We start from the raw sequence: 21,788 nt of genomic DNA, 5'->3' as shown, positions 1-21,788 counted from the left end.
TGTCACTTTTCCTTGATGCACAGATAATGTATACGCTGTAGGTTATCTATATATAGAAAAGACAAAAGGATCTATTTGCAGAAGGCATATGGCTAACATCATTATCATGCCATTCAAAGCACTCAGTGACCACTTGTGCTTTATGGAGGGACGCATTGTCATCATTGGAGATATTGCTCCCAGTGGGCATGAAATGTATCATGGGATAATCTAAGTAACCACTCAGAATCTTTTTTAATAGTATAGGATAGCGCAGACTGAGCCATGTGACTGTGAATAGGCTCTGTGCATCATGTTAGTAATAAAATGTCCCGACGGCATCTCTGTGTTTCTGTTCTCTCTATATTTTCCCCTGTAAAAAAAGAAAGTGGGTGTAGTTTTTTTCCTTCTCCTTCTTCCACAGACTGTGAGCCAGGTTTGCTTTGCGGTGACGGTTGTGTAAAAATTCATGTTCACATGTTGTTGAGTGAAGCCGAGCACAGCGAAGCAGAACCACAAGCACTACTGTCTATGAGCGGCCATATGGTGGGTGTCCTTGCATGGTAGCTTAAGGGAGCCTTTCTCCCTGAGATGAAACAATTTTGTTCAGCAATGAACCTCGTCTCTCAGCCTTTCGTGTTCATCAGACCCTGCCCCATCATCCACCTCTGAGATCTCACAGTGTATCACAGCTCCCGTCAAACTGCCTTGAGCAGGGATGGCAACCCTGGGCATCCCAGGTAGACCTAAACAATCTCGGTCACGTGGGTTCTGCCTCCCCCCGCTAGTCAAAACCCACCCCTACTCGTCTCGCCCTGCTCCGTGCCTCCAGATGTGGCTTAATTTACTGCGACTCTGCTAATTGCTGTAATTAAGGATTAATTACTGTTAATTACCGTCGCATAAACTCATCACCAGTCAAAGAGCGAGGCCTTATGAAATGTGCCATGCACAGGAACACACACCGCGGGGACTCGAGGAGGATTGTTTTAGTGGACCTCTTGTTTTGTGTCTCGTCCTGGTGCGTTGGGAGGGCTTGTAGGGCAGCAGTTAGGGCAGGACGCTAACTATCACGGACAACCTCCTCCTGGCTCCGAACACTTCACACATCACCTCCTCACCAACTGTTGCCCAGGACAGCGTCAGTGCGCTGGCATTTGATTAGAGGCTGAAAAAAAGGGGTTTGTTTAGCTACTTAAACAGCAGGGGGAAAAAAAAATATTGACAGCTCGCCTAAAAAATGGGGCTTCATGGATCAAATATCTCATCAGTGCTGAAACTCATTTTACTTTGCCAGTAGTTTTGAGACATTGTTTGATGCGTTGGCCCACCCTTTTATGAGGCTAGAATTTTTCTGCCAGTACTGAAGCCCATGAAGGATTGACGCCAATGTTTCATACGCCCGGCCACTCTCTTTAAAGTCCATGAATATCAGATTCAAAAAATGGGCGGACAATAAATTCAGCATGTATGGTTAAAATTCTGGCACCTGTATATTCGTCCCTCTTCTTCTCTTCTTCTTGTCACCTGTCTTATTGTGAAAAAAATCTTATAAAACATCTAAAAATAAATAGATTTTTGAAAAAAAGCCAAACCCTGCCTGACGTTTATCCAAAAATGAATGCGACCAGTCTTTGTGTACTTTGTGGTATCCTGTGAACTGTCCTCTCTCCACAGAGACATCTTTGTCTCTCTGCTTGCAGGCCGCCTGTGCAGCTCGCTGGTCCACAAGCTTGTGACTTCTCAGCTATTCAGTCGCTGTGGTTTCCTACGCAGCCTCGAGCAGTTGGAACTGCATGGGCTGAGCATGAGTTTGATTCAATCAAGGAGATATATATTTTTTAAGACACCTTAAGAGAGACAGACACCCAGGGGCTAATGTATTGCCTATTTTGAATAATGAATTATTTTAATGAAGGCTTTTAAATGGGAGTGCTCTGCGTTGGTGGCAGGGCGGTGCACTGAATGGTCTTCTCCTCTGGCGCTGGCTGCCTCATTATCAGGCCAGCCCCTCAGGCCTCAAACTGGCCTGCTTAAGCCTCAGATGATGACGATAATTACCGTTATTAGGAGTAGCTGCAGGGGGAACTTGTTCTGAAAAACACCAAGCTGAGTTCTTGCCGCCACCGCCGCTGCTGCCGCCGAATGAGAAACTGCCGGTCGCTAGTGGAGAAAGCCGGAGAAGGGGAGAGACAGAGGGGAAGAAAAAAAAAGCAAGGGATGAGGGGAGCGGCCACCAAATCCGCCTAATGTGACGCCTGTCAGCTCGTCTCCCACCAGCTGTCACCTCCCAAATGCACTGGGGTTCATTTTTTTAATTGACACCTCGCTTTCCTATTCCATTTCTATTTTTCGCCTCTCATTCTCTCTCCATCACTCCTTGCCAGCACCATCCACATCTCCTCATCTCTGTCTGTCTCTCCAGTATTTCTCTGGTGTTTTTCCTTGTCCTTTTGTGTCCCCATCCCCCCACCCAGTGACAGATACAACACTTCAGCTCTGCCCCTTTTCTGCACATGATACTCGAGATGGCTGATAAAACATAAAGCTGTTTTTAGCGGTACTTTATGACTATGCCCTTGTGTACTGAGGCTGTACAGCTTCCCATTATCTGGTGATGGAGAGAACATTTTGGGCCTGAGAAAGTTTCCCATGAGTTCATGGATAGCCACAAATCTCGCTTTGAGCTTGGAGTGGAAAACATTTTAGGACTCCTTAAAGCGGCACCGGACAAGCACGCCCCTACTCACTGATAATAATAAATATGTACAATAATTAGCTGTATAACAAAAAAAAAAGGATAATTAATTTTCCCATGGGCCAACAGTAAGTAACTGGGACCAGTAAGCTGAACTCAATTCTGCTCAGTATTAATTTTTATCTCTTTATAAGCTCACTGGTGTCCCAGTTACTCTATATGGCCCCTTGGGAAATTTAATGGCCCACCCCTGCCTTACTTAATAAAGAAAAAACACGAATACGGATAAAAATTCAACTAAAAAGGAATTTAAAAGCTAAAATGAAATGAGCTGGAAACTAATTGGCAGTAAATGGAAAATTTTAAAGCGAATAAAAAAAAACAAATACACTGAAAAAATGCTAAACTTTCAGTTTCTTTCACTCTCCTTTTATTTTTTTGCTTTCCTCCAACAAACATGGGTGTTTTTCACTTGTCAGCCAGTTTCCATATTTGCTTCCATATTGGTTTCCATACTTGTTCCATGTCCATCATTATATCCTCTTCCTGCTTTGGTTACGCAATCGAGCCTTAATTACTTCATGACAATAAGTCAGAAGAAAAGAACCCCAACTCGTCTGTTGCCCCTGTAAACAGCTCAGTGTTAAAGAGTTTTCATGGCGCAGGCTGTGAGCTATGATTAGTAATTTCATAATGATTGTCCTTTCTTTATTAAAGCCCAGATTCAATTCAATAGAAATGACCACATATACAGTAAATTGGATTTAATGTAACATAATATTCATTCAGTGTTCTCGGTAATGATAATTGCATTGCTCAGTAGTTTACCTCAACTCTGTGGGGTCAGTTTGAAAAATGTCACAATACCGCGTGTTATGATGATTGCTTTCCCGCTACCAAGTGAAATGCGTTTGTAACTGTGAGTATTGAAAAGTGTCGAGCTTGAAAGCCGAGATCAGTGCCATCGGACTCGTCTGTACAGATGAAACAGTGATTACCTGATCGGCGAGTTGACAGAAAATTCAATCACAGAGTATTGTGACGAATGCAGGGGTCAAAAACTGACCGGCATCGCCTGCTGCAGCTTCCTGTCGTGAGGATTCCAGTTTTGCAGTCGATTTAGTAACCTAATATCTTTGAGCTTGGTGCTGTAATTCGCACAAAACGACAGGGCTTTGGAAATTACAGATCGATGCTGAAATACGTACTCTTTCGCGGCTAAAATTGTGAGCTCCTCACCTCGCTTTGAGAGGAATTACCCTTTGAACTGCCGCGATATTAATCAAATTTAAAATAGTTTCAGTTCATCAGAAATAAACCAAAAGCAAGCAGTTCAATGAAACAATGCACTCTGGAGAGGAGAATTATCTCTGGGCCACGTTTAAAGAGAGCTCCACATCACAGTGTGATTGCAGGTCTTAAGGAGCACTAGAAAGAGGCTGACACATGTCGCCGTCTCTGCTATTATGCAGTATTATTTTGAGCCGTTGAATTGTGGGTAATGTAGGTGCCATATTTTGACACTAAGGAAGAATGAATGGAATTTAAAATGTGTCCATTTAACTGTCCATTGTGAGTCAGACAGTGTTATAGGTGCGCGGCGCTAAATCGGCGCAGTAATCTTTAAACAGCTTTCCATTATCTCATTGACAGAACGTACGGAGCCGGAGAAAGTTCGCGCATAAATCACACATCCTGCAGCAACATGGCAAAAAAGGACTTTAAGGATGAAGAATCTAAATGTTTTCACGGCTGATATTTTGTCGAGATGTCTGATTGGCGAATTCGTAACGATTGTCCTTTTCTTTATTAAAGCCCAAATCGAATTCGGGAGGAATGATCACACAGCGCATACCGTAAATTGGACGTAATGTAACGCAATATTCATTTAGTGCTCTCGCTGATGATAATAGCATTGTGTAGAAATGTAGTTCACCTCTACGTCGTGTCTGCATGAGATATGGCTCAGTGCTGCCTCTTATGAAGACTGCGTTATTGGGCTTGTATCAGATGCAGATGAGGGCAGGATGGTGAACTCCTTGAAGGAGCGGGGAGGGGAGGATTTGTATTAGTGATACTTGTCATGTCTGCTGTAAATCACGCTGCTTTTTTCAGGTTCCTAGGTTGTTGTTGTTTTGTCTCAGAATGCTGTGTGGCAGGGATGAATGGTGGTGATGTTACATTATCATGTGGCTGTCGCTTTCACTCCTGCTGACTGGTCTGTGACAGGCCCACACACACACACACACACACACACACACACACACACACACACACACACACACACACACACACACACACACGTTTGTGTCAGGAGCAGGCCTGATTTATTAACTGCTGAAACCCAAGATGACGTTTGCCCACACAATCAATACAGAGCACAGCCACTGCCTGGTCCTCTCTGGGGTCATGTGATGTGGACAAGAGCTAGGCAAGAGAGAGGACGCACACATACATACACACTACGGGGCTGTGGAGTGTATTGCATTACTGTATTGATGGGAAATGGATCCAGTCCAGTGTTGGCTGCTAGCTGCCAGTCAGAGGCAAGAGGGCTAAACTTTCATCGTGGCTGTCAGGGACATCACTGCTGCCTTGTTTGATTGTAAATCTTCCTAATTGTGACAGAATACTTTGACGTCATTAATTAAACATGTTTTCATTTAAAAAAGCTCGCAGGGCGCCAGGCTGGGTGCTCGGGGTAGTCCGGCAATGTGCGTAGCTGTGTATTTTTTTTTTTTACTGTGTGCTTCTTCATTATTAAGAGTGCTTACATTTGTTCATCCAGTGTGTTTGCATGTGTGTTTGTGTGTGTGTGCGTTCCTTGTACCTTGAGTCTCCCTGTATGAGTGGGTGGCTTAATCGTCATGTTTATTTACACTCCTGTTGTCTGCAAACAGCAGGCAGTGCAGCGATGGGCATGAGCCAGCTCTTAAGGAAGTAAAACAGTATAAATTAATTCTGTCAATAAGCAAAACAAAGGCTTATTCTTAGAAGTCCATTCATCATATAGGAAGTAGCTTGAGAATAGTTTGCGATGCACATTTATTTTTGCCCTTTTTTTTTTGGTGGTTGTGGGGTTGGTGGCCCAAATCTCGGGAAAGAAATGACACAAGAACGTGCAAACAAAGGGAAGGAGAGACGACAGGAGGAAGGATGGAGGGAGGGAGGGAAGGAGGAAGCGACAGAGAGGGGAATTGCGTCCTCTCATTGTTCAATTAAGTCTGTCGGTAATGATCAAGATGAGATGATGGCCATCTTCCTTTTATAGATACTAATCTGTGACTGTCCGTGGAATAAGAGAATCGCAGAGTGGGGCGGTCTCCGCTCCTTTGTCGCCACCAGAGAAAGTCAAAAGTGTGTTTTAAAGAGTTTTTCTTTTCTTTTTTGCTGCCATTGTTGTTGTTGTTGTTGTTGTTGTGCAACTGTTGGGAGCGGGTGACTTATTTTAATAGAGGGCACTCGCCTTTGTCAGGTGATTACGTTAATGTATAGTCCGCGGTCGCAGAGTTCACGACGAGCGCTTTGACTGGCATTGAGGTCTAATCGATTTCATTGCTATTACTGAACAGAAATAAATAAAGCTGATGGCTGTGGTTGGGGTAATTATGCCACAGCACAGTGAATTGTTTGATTTTCCTTATTAATTGTATTTATTTAATCCATTTCATGCTTTTAGTTGTGCACTCGGGGACTTGGAGGGAATGAATAAATCACTCTTAGGCTCATTAGATTCCCCCTCTGGTAGGGATGTGCCACTATTTTGTCAGAATCAAATTGGCGAGTGTTATAATTTCCCGCTGGTGTGATTCACATGAAAAATATCCACATATTCATCTACCAGCACATGTGCACATGCGCCCACACACACACACGCGCACATGCGCCCACTCCCCCCCCATCTGAACTCCTGACCTTTTCCAGCCGTCTGATAGCCATTGACATTTGCCTCCTGAGCTGCGCTTGCTCACGTGTTGGAGCTGATGGGAATGGATGATGTTATTGCTGGAGGAGAAAAAGGGAGGGAAGGGGAAAAAAAGGTGGAGGGGGTGGATGTGGTGGTCGGGGTGGTGGCGGGGGGGGGGCAGTTGAAAAGAGGTGGACTGTGGTAGACAACCTCCCCACGCGGCTCCTGGAATCCATCTGGACCCCCTGCTCCCCGGAAAGGTCACAGGGTGTCTCAGCCTTACATCCTCATTACAAAGGAGCCGTCGCTGTGACCTGAGACTGTTTAGCTACAATATGGCTTTCTCTGTCACACAGCCTGTCACATCCCCTCACTGCCTACAGCCATCACGGAAGGGACGTACAGTATGTAATGTAAGACCGTCCTCTTTAAGCATTTTGATTGATGTGTGGATTAAAGTGTGCATGACAAATGTCGTGGCAGCTTTGTCTTTGTCCTTGAAGACAGGGGATGGAACGGAGGGGCTGCACCTGGTCGGCTGTTTTCAGCTGCTCGCTGAAAAGCAGGACGCTCCGCTTCTTTACCGAGGGAGCCTTCTGGTGGCAGAAAGAGGCAGGGCAGTAAAAAAAACCTCGTTCTCTGTTTGAAAGTGAGGGTGAACCACTTGTGCACAGTTAAAATAGTGTTAGAAGAGCCACCGGCGGAGTGTTTTCATGCGAGCTGAGCCTGCACTTGTGCGTGTTGTGGTGTGGTATGTCATTTGTGCTTGTCCACCTCAGCAGGCCTGTCTTTGCTGTGTTTACACTTCACTCTCCACACCATGGGAGATGAGTGTCAGCCGAGAGCTGAGCGCCTGTAGGTATGAGAAGCTTCAGTTTAGCTTCAGACGCTGTCCTATCTACACAGTGGCTGTGGCACCAGCGTCCGAGGCGTGCTGTTATTAGGCCGTGTACAGAGGGGAGAGATATGGATACAGTTTGAAGCAAATGTTAGATTTATTCCTGCTGAAAGAATATTTTCTTTGTTAAGTGATGCATTTTGAACTCTTAGTTATGATTAATGTTACTATATTTCTTTAATGTACTCATCATTTTTCATTTCTGTGTGTAAATATGGCACTGGGACTATTTTATTTAACTCAAACTCTGGCAGGACTCATAATTGTTTTGTTTTTCTGTTTAGACATTAACAGGATAATAAAGCCCTCAGCTAGAAACTGAACCTCAGCTAGAGACATGAAACATGAACTCTGGTAGGAGTCTGTGTCGTTTTTCTTTTTTTCTTTTTTTGCATGAAATGATAGTCAAAAATAATGAAATGATAGTTTTATGCTCTCGCTCAGCTGCCAGCCTGTGTAAGGCTGCAGGTTTTTATGGCGTGGACTTGAACTCTTTTAATGATGCCTGTATTTCAGGGTGTCTACTCAGTAAAATGGAAGAATACTTAAGACTCCTTTCTCAGGCGCTGTAAAATTTTTATACCCACAGTCATTTTGAACACCCATGCAGATCGGCCCGTATTACATCATTGCCCTCGTGACCTCTTCTTCTGTCCTCCACAGTGCTCAGTATTCGAGGTGCCCAGGAGGAGGAGCCTCCAGACCCCCAGCTGATGAGACTGGACAACATGCTGCTGGCGGAGGGTGTGGCCGGACCGGAGAAAGGCGGCGGGTCGGCGGCTGCGGCCGCCGCAGCGGCAGCCACCGGCGGCATTGGCGCCGACAACTCAGCAGAACACTCTGACTATCGGGCCAAGCTGTCTCAGATCCGGCAAATTTACCACACGGAGCTGGAGAAGTACGAGCAGGTGGGGGAAAAGCAAGCTCATTCTTTATTACACGTTGCTTCAAAACACATTCAACACTTCCTCAGCTATCATAGATCACGGATTTAGCTCAGGTCCTCTGTGTGCACAAGTTATTTATGTTGCTGTTTTAGTATAATGCGAGTGCATACATAAGCTGTATGTAAGTGAGGCTTTTTTCCTGAAAACTGAGCCCTTTGCTCAACAAAAGACACATAAATTTAACCCCCCTTTAAAAGGATGATCTCCCGTATCGATGTGCCCATGAGCCAGTCAATGGTACGAAACTCCCTTTTTTCTTGGATTGTGTATATGGATATATGTAACAAGGAATCCTGTGTGTAAATTCATTATTTTATTAGAGAAAACCTTTTGTCAGCAAAAATGTGATTTTTCTATTCTTTGGTCTTAAGTGTTTGAAAAAAGGCAAAACGTTGCACTTTCATGTTGATGGATACAGAATCTGCATTTTGTGAGAATTGTTGGCATAAATTTCAGCAGTTCCAAAAATCAATGTGGACGGAAGATCTTGCCGTTCTGTCAGTATGATCTCACTGTTTTTGTAATGTTGAGGATCTGGCTTTTCATTTTAGCTCTCTAACGTCCCGTCCAGACCAGATCTTCTCGATCTTCTTGCCCTTTGCATGCTGGGAGAGGCTCCACACTGCCAGCCTAAATAGGAATAAGTTGGTAAAGGACAGACGAGATATTTTCCTGAGGATGTTTAAGTAATTTTGTCAGTCTAAGAGTATAATGTTCTTGAAATCAGCACTCGCGGGACAGGCAAGCCGAGCCTTTCAGAGATGCTATCTTCAGCAGGCAAGCAGCCATTATATCAGTCACACACCAGCTCTTTTCCAAAGACTGTAACATCTTGTCATTCCCGTGGAAGTCAAAGCGTTCTGGGTTTGTCATCTTCTCCGAGGAAGGCTAGTCATCGCTAACTGTCAAAGCCAATATACACCTGAGCATTTTTGTGTCACCACGCTATGTACACCTCACGTGGTATGAGTGAGTAGTGTCTATCGTGTGTGTGTGCAAGCAGAACGGCTGCTCAGTGCATCACTTTGACTGACGTAACCCTGGTGTTGACAAGCAACAGACACCTTGACTCTGAATGCAGTCATATCCAGTGACTGATTCAGACAGAGAGAGAACGAGGTAGACGGAAAGATGGAGTGAAAAGAGAGGGAGACAGTTTAAACCTCTTGAACATGAACGGGACTGAAAGCCTGCTGTCATTTTAGATTTCTCTTCACTTGTCACATTCTCTCTACTATTGAAGAGAAGTCTTTTTAATATTCAGAGCACTGCAAGTGCTCGCTGCCTCCGCTGTATGACTCCGCTGCCACATTTGTTTGGCTTGAAACATCGCTGCGTGTCTGCCGCTTTAATTCAGACTATTCTTATTACCTCTAACACTACTGCTGTTACACTGTCAGCACTGCTCGTGCCAAGGCTTACCAGTGAAGGTGCAGGCTCACCAGAATCCAATTTCATCCTTTTGTTCTGTCTGAAGCTGTCGAGCCTCTGCGATAGTTATTCTTTTTATGAATCCTGCCTGTCTGTGCATCCAGGCGTGCAATGAGTTCACCACCCATGTGATGAACCTGCTGAGGGAGCAGTCTCGAACACGACCCATCTCGCCCAAAGAGATCGAGCGCATGGTCAGCATCATCCACCGCAAGTTCAGCTCCATTCAGATGCAGCTGAAGCAGAGCACCTGTGAAGCTGTTATGATCCTGCGCTCACGCTTTCTTGATGCCAGGTGTGTGTCTGTGCGCCCCCAACTAAATCTTATTCATATGTACTTATATTTCTATTTGACTCTAAGCTGCTTTTTTGTTATCACTCCATTTGATTTTGTTATTACAGTTATTGATTATTGATGGTGCAAGGGAGGAGTCATTTTTCTCTTCTGTGTTTTTTCTGATCAGGCGAAAAAGGAGGAACTTCAACAAACAGGCGACAGAGATCCTAAACGAGTATTTTTACTCCCATCTCAGTAACCCCTATCCCAGCGAGGAGGCCAAAGAAGAACTGGCCAAAAAATGTGGCATCACAGTGTCACAGGTAAGATCCTAGGCAAATTGAGAAAATTAGGCTCTGTGGTAAGTGTGTTGCTCAAAAACAATTCAATTATTCTAAATCAGCAGGGCTCTGTGCTTCAGCGGTCGGGAGCCCTGTCAGCCTGGGGTTACCATTAGAAACACTCACATTAAAAACAGTTGGTTTTCTTACCAAGTTGTCAGTAGTTTCCAAAGCTACCAATACCTTTCCAGGAGCATTTGACAGTCAGTTGATGCAAAAATGATTCACAGTTTTTTCATGGAAAGACTGGATAGTTACAAAGACTTTAACTATAAAAGCTTCTTTTTTGCATGCATTTTCTTTTTGTACTGTAACATTTTTGCTTTATCATGGATCCTCATTTTTCTTTTTGGGTTGTTTCATTGTTTTTTGTTTTGTTTTTTTACTCAGTTGGTACACTGGCTATAATTTTCCATCACTTCTTAAATAAATACTAGTAATAAAGACGACCACCCAAAAATCTAATTTGAATAGAAAACTCACAGGGAATAGCAACCAAATTCAAACATGTAGAGCGTGGCACGAGCTGAATATGGAAAGTTGATCATTTACCTGCTTGAAGTGCAGAGCGACTTCTGCCTTGGGCTGTTTTGTTGGAGAGCCAGTCAGCCAGCCAGTGTAACTATGCAGCATAAATTGGTATCATTTCTATGACAGTAAATGTCAGAGAATCTGCATATAAGAGTCATTAATGAATTTCTTGTGATTGCTTCAACTTTGGACTCAGCAGCTTTGCAGTGTCATGCATCTGCCAATTTTTTTGTTTTGTTTTGGGGTTTTTTGCACCAATACAAGATTATTTTTCTGACTTATCTTCAATAGCAGATTATTTTTCTGTAGAAATACATGAAATGGGTTCCAGGTTAGGTGGTAACAGTCATTTGCAGTTCAACTGCAGGAAAAAGTTAAATCTGGTCCATGAAGTCCTCATCAAAACAAGAAGAGTGCTACTGGAATACTGCTGTTATATTTCTGTAGTGCTGAGAAGGCCTCAGTTTTCCCCCAGATAAGGTGGAGGAGGTGGCTGGAGAGAGGGAGGTCTGGGTGTCTGTATAAGCAGAAGAAAGCGGAGGGAGGGCTTTCCATATTGCTCTGTTCCATGAGAATTAATTCGCAAGCAACATGAAATACCGTGCAAAGAAGAGAGGAAGTTATTGTGCTAACTGGTGTACATGGCATGACTCAGACTTTTTAGGTGTGCAGAGTATCATCTTATATTTGCTTTTATTTATCTTGCTACCGTCTCGACAGGTATCAAACTGGTTCGGGAACAAGAGGATCCGATACAAGAAAAACATCAGTAAGTTCCAAGAAGAGGCCAACATGTATGCAGCGAGGACTGCAGTCAATGCAACCAGCGTGTCCGCTCACGGCAGCCAGGCCAACTCCCCATCTACTCCCAATTCAGCAGGTGAGCTTCGGGCTCTGATTAAAGGCCGCTGGGCTATAGTGAAACAAGTTCCATCAATAGAGGCGTTATCAATATTTGTTGTTCACCAGAGCAGATAGAAGCGTAAGATGGAGCGTATTGACGTTCTCATACCAAAGCCACAACTCAAGAATTCAGTCTCTGGTGATGTTTCTTATAGACTAACAGAACGCTCTCCTTAATTAACCCAGTAATACACTTTGGCTTTCTTGCCGTTCTTCTTCCATTTTTCTTCCTTTCTTCTCTGCCGTCGTTATCTTCCTCCCTCACTCATTCGCTCTCTCTTTCTCTCTCACTCTCTCTCTCTGTTATTGACCTCTTGGTCTTGTGGACGTTAATTTTTCCTGCCTCTTGTCCGGTTGACCTCATGTATGCCATTAAGCTGCTCAGAGGGCAAGCGGAGTCTTTTGTCATATAGAGACTTTGCGACTGTATTGGATTAGGACCGGGTGTTGAAATCAAGTTACGCGATGGTCTCTTTACATCTGGGGAGCTGGGGTCCATTAAAGGACGAATACGATTCTTTGGGTCTTCCTGCAGATCAATTATTACTTCCTTAATGAAACACTAGCAGCACGGACATGTAACAGTAATATGATCCATGAGGCTCGTTTTAATTGGATCTTAAACAGTTTTACGACGAGAACCTGTCGGATTGTTCTTGCTGGTTGATTCAGTGCGTCTATTGTGTGCAACTTTGTAGAAAAAGTCTTTTTCATAATGCCTGCCACGCTCTCAGACTAACCCATTCAATGCCTTTGTGCTTATGCATGATTTCATTTTAACTCCTTTTTCTGTCCCCCTCTTCCTCCCTGTTACTATCCCCTTTCTTCTGATCCTTCTCCTCCTGTCTGCGCGTCTTTCTTTTTCTTCTGCCTCTGTGTATTCTCAGGTTCTGCTGGCTCTTTTAACATGTCAAACTCCGGAGACTTGTTCATGAGTGTGCAGTCCCTCAATGGGGACTCGTACCAAGGGGGGCAGGTTGGGGCCAACATACAATCCCAGGTAGGCGCCTCTCCAAGTTTAGCATCCCATGTGGCCGTAAACTGGCACATTCCTGAGCTCGTTTGTGATGTGGTTTAACCGCTGACCAGTCTGGGAGTTTAGATGCCCACAATAACTTGACCTACATTGTGAAACGGAGGTTATACTTAGCCTGAAGCACTACATTAATGTAGAAACCATTGTCAAGCCACAGTTGAGTAGACGACTGCGGACAGTTTTGGAAACGGTGCAACACTCATCAGCACCTCTGACAAGAGTTCACATAGCCACTGGTGCACTTTGTAGCTCCCTGACCTTGCCCCAGTGGACAGTCATGACCAACGCAGTGTTACAACTCTCACCACGGATTAAGGAATCACCACCCGTAGTGAAGGTCTCATTTGGTTTCAGTGCTTTCGGCATCACTTCCTTCTCCCTCCATTCCTCCTCTTCTGTTCTGATCAGCACGCCAATCGCTTTAGGTCGTTCATGAATATGCAAAAGGGACGGCCCTTATCGTAGATAAAAAGGTCTTCGGGGTTTGCCCTTAATTATTGAACCCGAAAGGGTTTATTTTTCTGATCACGAATGAATGACCTCGATCTCAAAGATTTGCAAGTATAAAAAAGGCACAAAGTACAAATTCATATATGTTTGTCTAGTTGGTAGAGCAGTCAGATTTGTTGTGAAATCCATATGGAAAGTGTGTTTCTGGGGAAAACAAATATAAAGAAATACGAATTGGACTGGGGAATCTGGAAAGAGCATGACAAAATGTTAACAGTAGAACAAATCCTGCATCACACCATGGTTTTATTGGCAGCAGGTGATACTGTGGCACTTTATCTGAGTGTTTGCTCGACTTTAAATAGTTTAAAGAAAAGACACAAGTCTGGACATAAGAATATACAACAAGAACAACAAATACATTGATAATTAGCTATCCTATATTTACTCCTGTGTTTTTGTCCTTTTGTGGCGTCTGTTATCGAGCTTGTAATAGAGGCCAAATCATTCTGATTCGCTGTTTGTAACCTTTTCCTGTTTATGATACCCTTTTACTATCAGACTGACCTTTCCTTGTGCATTACTGTCTTTGTTATCCAGAGCTTTTGTCTTACTGGTCCTTTTGTCTGTGTCCCCGCTGTTCCAGGTGGATACCCTTCGCCATGTTATCAGCCAGACCGGAGGATACAGTGACAGCCTCGCAGCCAGCCAGATGTACAGTCCACAGGGCATCAACGTAAGACCTGTAAACAATCTCACTCTGTCCTTCTCAGTGCTTCTTTGCTCTTTTACTTTGCAGTGATTCCCCAGCTGCACAATGTTGGTGATATCGCCTAAATCTGTATGCACACTAAAATGCCACTTAGCAGACTTTGCCAGGGTTGGGCTGTTGTCCAGCCATTTGCCCCCAACCCCCCTCTGTCTTCTGCCCCAGTCGTGCCCTATGGTGGCAGGCAACGAGGCAGCTACCAGGCTGAGTAGCTGGACATGCTCCTAGCCTGTCGAAGGATATTAGCGTTAGCGAGGCACCTGCAGTCGACAGAAACAAGGACACAGGTGTCATCGTCGCACCAGACGCTGCTCTGTCATTGCCACTGTAGGACGACTCATATTTATTTCCCCCTCCAAGACTGGCTTGGAAAAAAAAGAAGTTCAGAGTTGCTGCTAATCCTTAAAATAACTCGTTAAGCAGCCTGTCAAAGCCTCAGCCAGTTGTCTCGGTCTCCTTGCTGGGCCGGGCGGGGCGGGACAGGCACCACTCGAGGCGGTGTGTTAGCATGTAGATCCACAGCGACAGGCCGAGCGGGGCTGAACAGAATCAATACGACAGTCACAGGGACAGAAAGAGCGAGGCTTTGGGCTAACAGTCCAAGCACATTGGCCAGATCATTCATCCACAGGAACAGCAGCACTGACAGCCAAGCCTGCAACACCCCTCATGCTAAAATAAGAACGAGAACGCGTCCAGCGCGCTGCAGCATGCAACAGGCTCGTTTTACATCTGTAATTTAGACTAATAACAACACACCAAATTATGAATCTCTGACCTCAGTCGCGCAGCTAATTTGGCTTCTTTCTTTTTCTTATTAATTTTGCTTTTTGTTCATGAAAAAAACGCTTTTTATATGTGGAGGTAGTAGAGGATTATAAAAAACTTTGTTCTGCTCTAAATGCTTTTTTCTTTTATCTTCATTAGTCTTTGAGGATTTTTTTAAACATCAAATATCAAATGATTTAGTAATTCAGAGAAACGTAGCGTATCATGACTGCAGTGTAATTGTCATACATAAATGAGTGGTTAAACTGCAGCTACCATAAATGGCTTCATTAATAAATTGGAACTGGACGCTCAACGACGCATTTGGTTTTTAAGTGCTTTTATTGTCAAGGCAAGCCCCACCCCCCCAAAACTCAAATGAGCCACCCTGCAAAATTCAAATTGCAGTAATCGATATATTAAAAATAATTAAAACTAATTGTGCTGTTTGTTGTGAAATAGATCGCAGATCCAGCCTGAGTAGAAACACTTACTTTGAAAGCTTTAGAAAAGAATAGAAATAACTATTTTGGAAATTCTTAACAATATGAGGCTCTTTTACAGTTTTACTAACAAAAATTGCAGTGTTTTATTGAAGCTTATGAATGAAGTCGTGCATCTATTTAGCCCAAATGATAGATTTTTTTTATTCTTTCTAAGATTTACTGACTGAACTCTCGTGGTTCACCTCTCCTTCTTTATCCTTGAACAGCAATTACAGCCCCTCAAATTGCTGGTGGGTGTCGACTTTCTCTGAGACTGGAAATGCATTTTTTTCCCCTCCTCATTCTTTCTTTTTTCCCTCTTCTTGCTTCTGAATAAGATGACAGACGGTCTTTACACAAAATAACAGGGTTTGGAAATAAGAGGCTGCCAAAGCACATTCCCAGCACTCACTAATAGCGTTGAAATTGCAATTAATGGTCTTTAGCCAACCTTTTATGATGATTTGAGAAGGCTTCCATTTTAAAGAGCTTTTTTTTTATTGTGATAATTTATTCTTTTATCATCCATCTCAGGGGTATATTCTGAGATATATGAAAGGTCTGCGTATTCGCTGTTTTATCTTTGCTGTTTATCTCACATTATGTCGACCATGTGGAGGTCCAAGTGAAAGAAGTGGCATGATAATTTATTTCTTTTTCTGAAAGCATCGTTTGACAGTTTTTAGTGCTTTCATTTAGAGGTTTTAGGAGCAACATCACTGCTTTTGAGGAAGTCTTTTATATTTGCTTTTACGTTTAGGGTTTACCTGGTATTCTTCATATATATTTAACAACAAAACCTGCTAAGCAAAACCTTCTGCTGTGAATATTTTTCGAAGGCGTTACCTACAGCCTACTCCTTTTTATTGGCAGGTGTAGTTCCACATTTATTATCTTCAATCAATACACTAAAGATGTAAATATTAAGTAGCGTGGTTTATATTACATAGATGTCATATAGAAGGCAAAGAGTGCTTTTGTTGGGCTCAATATTTGGCTCTATTTGAACATATCTGGGGGGACGGGTGAGTCTGTACAGCACACTGTAAAAGGGTTTATGTATATTTTAAAGTAAAATTGTAATTTTCAAAGAAATCTTCACTATTCATTAGTTTTTCCAAGCAACCTTACCTCAGTAAATTACAGTAGTGACCCAGCATACTAACACATATGCACACACCTATTATAGTATCTTCCTGTAGATATTAGAGTATAATCAGTTACAGTGCAGCTGTACGGCGTATGGGTACTTTATAAAACTAGGGTGTAGTGCACCGGTAGTCCCTTGTAATGAAAGCATATGATGAAGTTTCATTTTTACAGCAAAAGGCTCTATAAATTGTCTTATTGTCTCCCTGTTTAAGAGTCCAATGAGCAGATTAATACCACTGTCCTGTGTGGTCATTTGGCTCAACATAAAGAAAATATTCCAGCCTCGCTCTGACAGGAGTCTGCAGATTAATTAACGCATTATAACGTATTAATTTACTCTGCACAAAAACCGAAGTGTACAAGTTGTGACCAGCGTCATCCCTGGCATATTTTGATTTTAAAGAAAACAGGACATAATGTGTTAGTGAGTAGCAATATGCCAACGTGCAGATTGTTTTTATTATATCTGATCAGAACCAACCGAGTTAAACACCTCCAGGCTCCAGCCTCATGGTTTGCATGAACCTGTGAGGTAAACTCCTCACCTAACTCTTGTTCACAACACAAACAGGAGGAGGAGAGTTTTTACTAAGAATATTTTATTTTGGGGTAAAAAACATGTTTTTTTTCCCTTCTATTTACTCTTTTCTTATAAATCTAGAACCACTCTTTTTATTTTATTTCATATTAACTGTAGTTTGTGTTTATTTGTTTTCATTTTAGTGATTTGGTTTGGAGAAAACTAAAGAAGAAAAGAGCTCTGTAAATGCATGAAGTCAGTTAAATAACAGCCCTGAATAATAACCAAGCTAATCGTGTTTGAGATTTTTGACACAATTTAGCAGCCCATCCTTAATATAAAGAATGATGACATTTCATATCACGTGCCACGTTCATATTCACGCTAACTTTGTCTTCTTGTGTCTTTACAGACAAACGGTGGCTGGCAAGATGCTCCGACTCCTTCGTCAGTGACATCGCCCACAGAAGGACCCGGAAGCGTTCATTCAGATACTTCCAACTGAATATATCCATCTCTACACTCCATCCACGAAAAACAAACAAAAAATGTAAAAAACATGAACTGACGTTGCTATTCGCAGTATTAAAAAAAAGAAGAAGAAAAAAAGGAATTCACTGCCCCACCGTACGGCGAGGTACCACGAAATCCTAACCAGAAAAATTCAATAATATTTCCTCTGCTTATAACGATGGACTTTTGGGATACAAACAAAAAGTTTCACAATAAAAAATATTTCAAAAAGTTAAACGATATTGCAATCAATGGAGATGTTTGTACAGATTTCACATTATAATCGGAGGGCTGGGGTTCCTTATTCACTCGTAATGTTTTCGCTCATTATGACGATAAGATAAAGCAAAGAAATAAAATCATTGGTTTTAACTGAAAATACTTCATTCTACCTCTCAGCCACTTAAAAAAAACAACAAAAAAAGTAGAAAAATGTCAGTGACCATTATTTGTTTTGTAAAAATGAAACTTTTGTCTTTGCGAGCAAGAGGCACATCTTCTTACTTACATTTTGTTGTCTCTCACCTATTCTATGGTACGCCATTTAGACTTAAATATTGCTCAGTTGTTTACAATGTGTGCTTGACAAAAAGTATGTTCATCTTCCCCTCGCTGTCTCCGACGAGTCAAAACCAAGTTCTGTCAGGAGATTTTTACCTCTAAGGTAACCCTGTGAAGTATGTTATCTGTAAAACAATAAATAAATACCTGTCATCAAATCAGACAAGCTTGACATTATTCATTAAGAATCATTAACCTAGACGATTTTGCACAATGTTGGTTTTGGTTCTGCAGATAAACGAATGACAGATTTAATAGGAAAAGTAGGAATTGTGTTTTTCTGAGTTCTTCTTTATCGCAGCAGATTCTGATCATGCCAAAACAAAACTGCTCAGTTTACTCGCCGTGTTTGGTTACTTTGTTACTAATCCCGATCCTTTCCGAGAGAAATATGAAAAGAAATATTGCTTTCATCGCAGACAAAAGTTTGTCAAAGACGCATGTAACTCAGTTTGTTGCAATCCACTTAAACAGGGAAGTCATTATGCTAATAGAGTTTTACATGCTCGCACAGTGGATCTTTGCTCCTGAAGCTGCGGCGCAGGCCCACAGATGCTCGTAGCATGAAGCCAATGATCACCGTCACGACGGAAGGAGCAGGTGGATGAACTGCGGCTCAGCTGAGGACAGTTTTTGACGTGTTACGCATTTTTTGTTGAATTGTGTCCTTGTTAGGATGTTCATTTGCATATAAATCAGTGCATTATTCTGCTGGAAGTGCTTTAGTAACTCTAGAACTGACACCAAAACAAATATAGATGTTTAAAGTCATGCTTGCCTCCGTACCTATCAGGCTGATTCTTCTCAGTATCAAAGTTTTACAAGGAAGCGTTAACGATGAAGTACTTAAAGAAGGGACGAGTCATTCTGTCAAATAATGTGTTTTCTGAGCAGTCTAACCTTGTTTATAGACACTTTTTATGTTGTGTGGCCTATTTGTTTGTATTTGTATTTTTTTATGGTATGCTTAACGTAGGCTCCTATTTTTTTTTTTTTTTTTTTTTTTTTTTTTGTTGTTTGTTTGTTTTCCTATTCTTGTGAATTAGCTCATGGGTTTTCAACATGTGTTAATGTGCACCACTGTGCTTGACTTGCTTTGTTGGAAAAGGGTTTTCAACACATTAAAATGATATGTAATGCAGAGCGATCATACATCCAGCATTTTTTATTATTGTGGCTTTACGAGACAGCAACGACTCTACCTTTTTGCTCACACGGAGGCGTCAATGGCGCGATGGTAATCACTGCTGTGATAACTGAAAGTCAGCCAAGGTTAGTGAGCCCCCACCCCCTTAATGGCTCCACATCTTCCTACCATTCATGATGGCTCTTGTCCAAACATATTCAACATATTTGGACACATGCACTCAGATAAAAGCACACTGAACCAAATCCAAGCATTTACAGTGAACGAAGGGTTTTGTGTGTACTGAGGATGTAACACACATGTGTTTATGTAGCATTTTTAACTTCAGGTCGTACCTTAGCCATACACTCATAGAGCAATTTATTCTGTACACTTAAAGCACTTTATCTACCTCACAAGCAAGTCCAATTTAGAATCACCAGTTAACCTGACAGGTATGTGTTTGGACTGAGGGAGGAAGCTGGAGCACCTCCACACAGAGAGGTCCCAGTTGTGGATCAAACTGGGAATCTTCTTGTTGTGACTTGTGGTGCTACACCACTGTGCCACCCAGAAACTTAGAGTGTATTGACTGTGAGCCACAAAAGCTTCTGTATATACTCATCAGCACCTCTCACTGGTTGACACTGACAGGCTTTTTCTTAATTGGTAGTATTTTTCAGCAGTTGTTACAGACTGAAGTAGATTTGGTCTTGTTAATATAATTTTGTGTCATGTTTGTTGATATCGTGGGAGCCCGGTCAACACCTTGAGCTCCTTGTCATGTTGCTCGAGCAGTTTTTCATGATGACAAATTGTCGTGCTGGGGGAGGCTGCTGCTGATGGCGGTTGTTGCTGCTGTGGGGGTTGTGCTTAGTATGTCTGCATAGTATTCACATGAATGTCAGGACCCAGGGGTTTAGATTGTTGCACAATAGGTTATTGCATTAATCAATGTGATTCACGTCATGTCATGACAAATCCAAAGACCAAGACAAAAAAAAAAATCTCTTACTCTGCCATACTCTCCAAGCTCCAAGCTCTTTGTGTCCTACTGAGGAAGGAGGCCTTTAAAGGAGACCTATTTTGGTTTCTTCCAGCTCGATATATTTATTCTTGGACCAAAGTAGCTTTGTATGATTCACAGCTTGGTGCGACTCCTCTGTTCATCTACACTTGCCAGTTACCTTCCTCCTCCTTAAAACCCAATTTTTTCTGATTGGATTCCCCTCATCAACCCAAAATTCAAACAAAGCAGTCTCACCTTACACCTTACATACATTTTTATGGTCTATTGAGTTTTTCTGTAAGCTTAAAATTCAGTTCTTAGTGTGGCTCATGATGTGTCTTAGTAGGATAACAATGCAGGACATTGCTCAAGCAAAATCACTTGAAGTCGTGATTCGGCTCAAAATCTGATAGAAAATGAGAAAATGATCAGATTCTTCAAATACAAACAACACTGCTGACAATATCTGAATGGACAGTTGCATGTCTGACAGAATTACATTCATAGCAAGTGAATATTCATAATTGGCCAAACAACAGGGCCGAGGGTATGTGGGAGCAGTTGGTGGTATAGTCTGCGGACGGTCAGAGGCCTTGACTGCTGAGCGAGTGTGAAGTGCCAAAGCCAGACTGCTCCCCTGCACCCCGAGGGCAGCGAAGGAGCCGGGTTGTGCTCACCAGCAGAGAGGGCCTCAAAAACAATCTGACAAGACTTCTCATCTCCTGGCCTCTGCAGTGCTGCAGTAGATGCTCATGAGCGAGATTATTCCAGTGTCAAGCCTGCAGCTTTGTCATCTGAAACAATAACATCAAGTGAGATAACTCACGCAGACTGAGTTTTACTTAATTTTTGAGGGATTTTTTTTGTCATGCAGCGTAATTCTCACACCGCCGAGGTGGTGACACTGCACAGGCCGACTGAAATATAATGCTGCTGTTGACATCTGTTTTCCAGCTGTCAGTGAAGCACTGTTTAAATTGCAGCTGCTGTGGAAGGGGCATGGATGAGTGGCTCAGACACCTTGTGTCTCCCTCTTCTCAGCAGAGCCCATACTGCTTGAATATGCAGTGAAACTACCACTCACACATTGCCTGGATGCTTCATCTTAAATTCACTCATTTACACACTGTAACCCACAGATTATATCATGCACAGGAGACAGGGTGTGGCCCCTGAATTTTTCTGTATTACAGTCTGTTACTCATCTCTTATTTTTATAATGGCACAAGGCAACGTTTTAATGAATGTTTAAGAGGGGTCATGTATCCAGGCTGTTTAAAGATTCAGTTACATGAAGACAAAATGATTGATCAGAAGAAAAGCTGTGTACAGAAGAGCCAGAAGTGTTTGTCTTCTTCCACTAGATGGCGACTTTAACACATTTTGTCAAAACTTTCACATCCTCCACACTGTGATATGGAACAGGAAAGATTGCTTTCAGTATTTCCCAGTGGGAATGTTTTGACTGAAGTAAAACCCTACCCTAT

General features: G+C 42.5%; 1 protein-coding gene across 3 annotated transcripts in view; it reads left to right on the top strand.

Moving 5' to 3' along the window:
* Positions 1-18,332, top strand: part of pbx1a (pre-B-cell leukemia homeobox 1a) — a 50,569-nt gene extending 32,237 nt beyond the window's left edge. The window contains exons 1-8 of one of the 3 annotated variants that reach the window (XM_040021691.1): positions 6,776-7,836; positions 8,146-8,390; positions 9,965-10,155; positions 10,325-10,460; positions 11,730-11,889; positions 12,800-12,912; positions 14,045-14,134; positions 17,505-18,332. In XM_040021691.1, the coding sequence (XP_039877625.1) occupies positions 7,827-7,836; positions 8,146-8,390; positions 9,965-10,155; positions 10,325-10,460; positions 11,730-11,889; positions 12,800-12,912; positions 14,045-14,134; positions 17,505-17,597 (1,038 nt within the window). In that variant the 5' untranslated portion in view covers positions 6,776-7,826 and the 3' untranslated portion in view covers positions 17,598-18,332. Of the gene's footprint in view, positions 1-6,775; positions 7,837-8,145; positions 8,391-9,964; positions 10,156-10,324; positions 10,461-11,729; positions 11,890-12,799; positions 12,913-14,044; positions 14,135-17,504 lie in introns of those variants that run through there. The other 2 variants (XM_040021689.1, XM_040021690.1) reach the window with 2 other exon arrangements.
* Positions 18,333-21,788: the final 3,456 nt, after the last annotated feature.

This window comes from Simochromis diagramma, unplaced genomic scaffold (assembly GCF_900408965.1).
Source record: "Simochromis diagramma unplaced genomic scaffold, fSimDia1.1 OVJJ01000205.1, whole genome shotgun sequence".
Lineage (NCBI taxonomy): Eukaryota > Metazoa > Chordata > Actinopteri > Cichliformes > Cichlidae > Simochromis > Simochromis diagramma.
The sequence above is the reverse complement of the archived record's forward strand: the minus strand, read 5'-3'. Positions and strand labels throughout refer to the sequence as shown.